The sequence below is a fragment of the Octopus bimaculoides genome, chromosome 30 (assembly GCF_001194135.2).
Source record: "Octopus bimaculoides isolate UCB-OBI-ISO-001 chromosome 30, ASM119413v2, whole genome shotgun sequence".
NCBI lineage: Eukaryota > Metazoa > Mollusca > Cephalopoda > Octopoda > Octopodidae > Octopus > Octopus bimaculoides.
This window is the reverse complement of record NC_069010.1, coordinates 9489459-9492588: the sequence shown is the minus strand read 5'-3', so window position 1 is coordinate 9492588 and position 3130 is coordinate 9489459. Positions and strand designations below refer to the sequence as shown.

At 41.1% G+C, this 3130-nt stretch overlaps 1 protein-coding gene across 1 annotated transcript in view; it reads right to left on the bottom strand.

Annotated features, from left to right (window-relative positions):
• Positions 1-3130, bottom strand: part of LOC106878996 (uncharacterized) — a 20722-nt gene that overhangs the window by 6599 nt on the left and 10993 nt on the right. The window contains exons 16-18 of the mRNA XM_014928377.2: positions 3061-3126; positions 2755-2799; positions 712-2205 (exon numbers count right to left, since the gene is read on the bottom strand). Of these exons, the coding sequence (XP_014783863.1) occupies positions 712-2205; positions 2755-2799; positions 3061-3126 (1605 nt within the window). The remainder of the gene's footprint in view (positions 1-711; positions 2206-2754; positions 2800-3060; positions 3127-3130) is intronic.

The following is a 3130-nucleotide window of genomic DNA, read 5'->3' as shown; positions in this document are numbered from 1 at the left end:
TAAAGTGAGAGTCAATGAATACAATCCTGTCAGACTCTTTAAATCTGAAGGTCTGACCACAATGGCTTGGTGGTCTAAGACGGCTGCAGTGACCAGCAAGCTGTAGGCTTTAAACTGGTGTGGTCTTCTTGTAGAAGAATTGCCTTTCTGGGCTGGAGAGCTACATCTACCCTAGAGTTCTCAGACAGGTGTCAAATAGGGCACTGGACCACTCGAGGAACTCCACTTTTTAATTTGCTGTCGACGTTGATTCCGCGAAACTTCTCCTTTCCCAGGGGACACACAACAAGGGTTTGAGCATTTGAACTGCTTCCAAAACACATTAATTAACCCACAGCTGCTAACCTGACAGGTGTTACTACTCTGAGTCAGAGAAGACCTAAGAACAACAGTGGCTAAGGGCTGGTTCCACACTCAGACATTAAATGATGATGACTGTGTCTACCAAATCCATTCACAAGGCTTTGGTCAGCCCGAGGCTGTAGTAGAAGATACTTGCCCAAGGTGCCAAGCAGTGGGACTGATCCCGGAACCATGTGGTTAGAAATGTATTCATATCAAAAATATGAAGTTATATAGACACACACACACATATGTATTTATATATCTGGATGTATACATTGATATATGAATATATATATATATTTATATATACACACACACACACATATATATATATATATATATATATATATATATACTTCTACTTACCTCAATGACTGGAGTGAACAACTCTTTCGGTGGTGAAACCCACAAATTGCCCTTCTTGGTCACTTTCCGCTGGTCAGTCTTCAACTTTGCTTTGCGCAGACAACACTGGGTCATCTGTGGCTCTGCCTTAGAACCCGCAGCCCCAGTAGCAGTGACATCCGGTCCCTTTTCAGACAGTGGTGTCATCGACGGTTTCGTCAAGGTTGTAGTTTCACTAAGGGACCTGCAACAGCAGTCCCTACATTCCTTATTTGTATCATTATCGTTGCCGTGACAACTGCACTGTGTTGCACCATGTCCTGCATTATTGTTGTTACTGCAATGACAACAGCCACTGCGCTGCGTTACTGCAAGTCCAACACTGTTAACTCCCACTCCAGTTTTATCCATCACCCCTTCTGGAGTTTCATTGCAACTCTCCTCTCTTTCGTCCCGATTGCTCGGAAAGGAACTGTTCACATTAGCCACCCCTTTCTCCTCCTCCTCCTCTTTTCCCCTCCCCTCTGCGGTCATTGCTGCTGTTGTTGTTGTTGTCGATCTCTGGAACTTCGATGAGGACTTCAGTTTGTAATTTTCGAAGCTAGAGATTTGGCGATTAGGATTAAAATTATAACTGGGCGTGTGATTACGATTAAGATTAGAGTTGTTAAAACTCGGATTAGAGTTATGATTGGGATTATGAATAGGGTTAACACTGGGATTAAAATTAGGATTAGGATTTAAATTAAGGTTAGGGTTATGGCTAGTGTTAAGATTAGGATCAGGATTAGGATTAGGATTTAAGCTAAGACCAGGATCATGATATAACTTAAGATTAGGACTAACATTAGTAGCATCAGAAAGATGAGAATTTGTAACTGGATTTGGATAGAGATATGGATTAAGAGGATTAAAAGCAGCATCGAGAGTAGTACCAACTGGAGTGCAGGTAGGATTAACGTCCAAATTGTCAGATCCATGTCCACTCTCAGACAAGACCAATGTTTTGTCAAAACTGACCGACAGATCATCACAATGACCAAACGAAAATCCCCTCTCCAGGAAATTCTTAATCGATTTACAGAACTCTTCACTATGGCTCATACCAGTGTCACATAAAGAACTCTCATGAATCGCATTTTGTGCTGCCACCTGTGGCACACTTGCAGCAATTTTGTTGGTACCACTTTCTTCTTCTTCACATTCTTGCTTAACTTCTATTTCTTCTTCCACTTCTTGGTCTCCCGGTTTTCCATCTCCTCTCCCTCCATCTCCTTCTTCTCCAACACCATCTTTTCTGTTATTTCCCGCGACCACGGTGAGATCGGAACTTTCTTCCTGTCGGTTGGCGTTTGCAAAAGATTTTGGAACAAACGGTAGAGCATCTAACGAGATGAAGTTTGTGAAAGTCCCTTCAGAGATACAGGTGTAAGCTTCACACGGCAGCAGGAACCACCTCAGATGCTGGGTGCCATTCTCAAAGAGTAGACTCTGATCGGGAAGTGATATTTTCATCTGCAAAGATAAATTAAAAAGCTGTATGTGTGTGTGTGTATGTCTGTGTGTGTGTGTGTGTGTATGTGTATGTGTGTGTGTGTGTGTGCGTGTGTATGATTAGATATACTTGTATTTATATATATATGTAAACACACACATACATGTACACAGACAATATACATTTATATATCCATATATATTATATATATATATATATACCTACAGCTAAACACAAACACATACATACGTTTATGTGTGTCTCTTATCATTTACTTGTTCCAGTCAAGAGACTAAGGCCACGTCAGGGAACTGCCCTGAAGAATTTCAATGAAACAATTCCGCCCCAGTATTTATTTTCATTTTCTTAAACCTAGTACTAACTTTATCAGTCTCTTTAACCATATTTCCTTATTTTGACTCAAAATCTTTGACTTCTTTCATAAAACTTTTCTATATTATAGAAGATACTAGCCGCAGGTGGGATTGAACCAGAAACCTTCATGTCAGTACAAAGCGGTAGTTCTGATGCAAAGACTGACTGTTTATTAATCAGAGAGTGTTACATACCTTTTCAGCAGTCTTGAACAAGTCTTTCGCTTCTCTTAAACACTCCTGGAGTTTCATGGATGATGGAGAGACAGAAGAAGAGAGAAAGGAGAACATGATTTAGTATTGTATGATGGTGGTGGTGGTGGTGGTGGTAGTAGTAGTATTAGTGGAGGTGGTAGATGTGGAGATGGTGGTGATAGTGGTGGTGGTGGTGGTGGTGGTGGTGGTGGTGATGAAGGTGCTGGGTTTGATGTTGTTGATGATGATGATAATGACAAATGATGATGGTGATGGTGATGGTGATGACAGCTTCAGTTCACGTACCTGGTAATCTGGTACTGAAGAATTGCCATAACCATTCTTTTGAGATCTGTATTTCATGGCACCTGAGGAA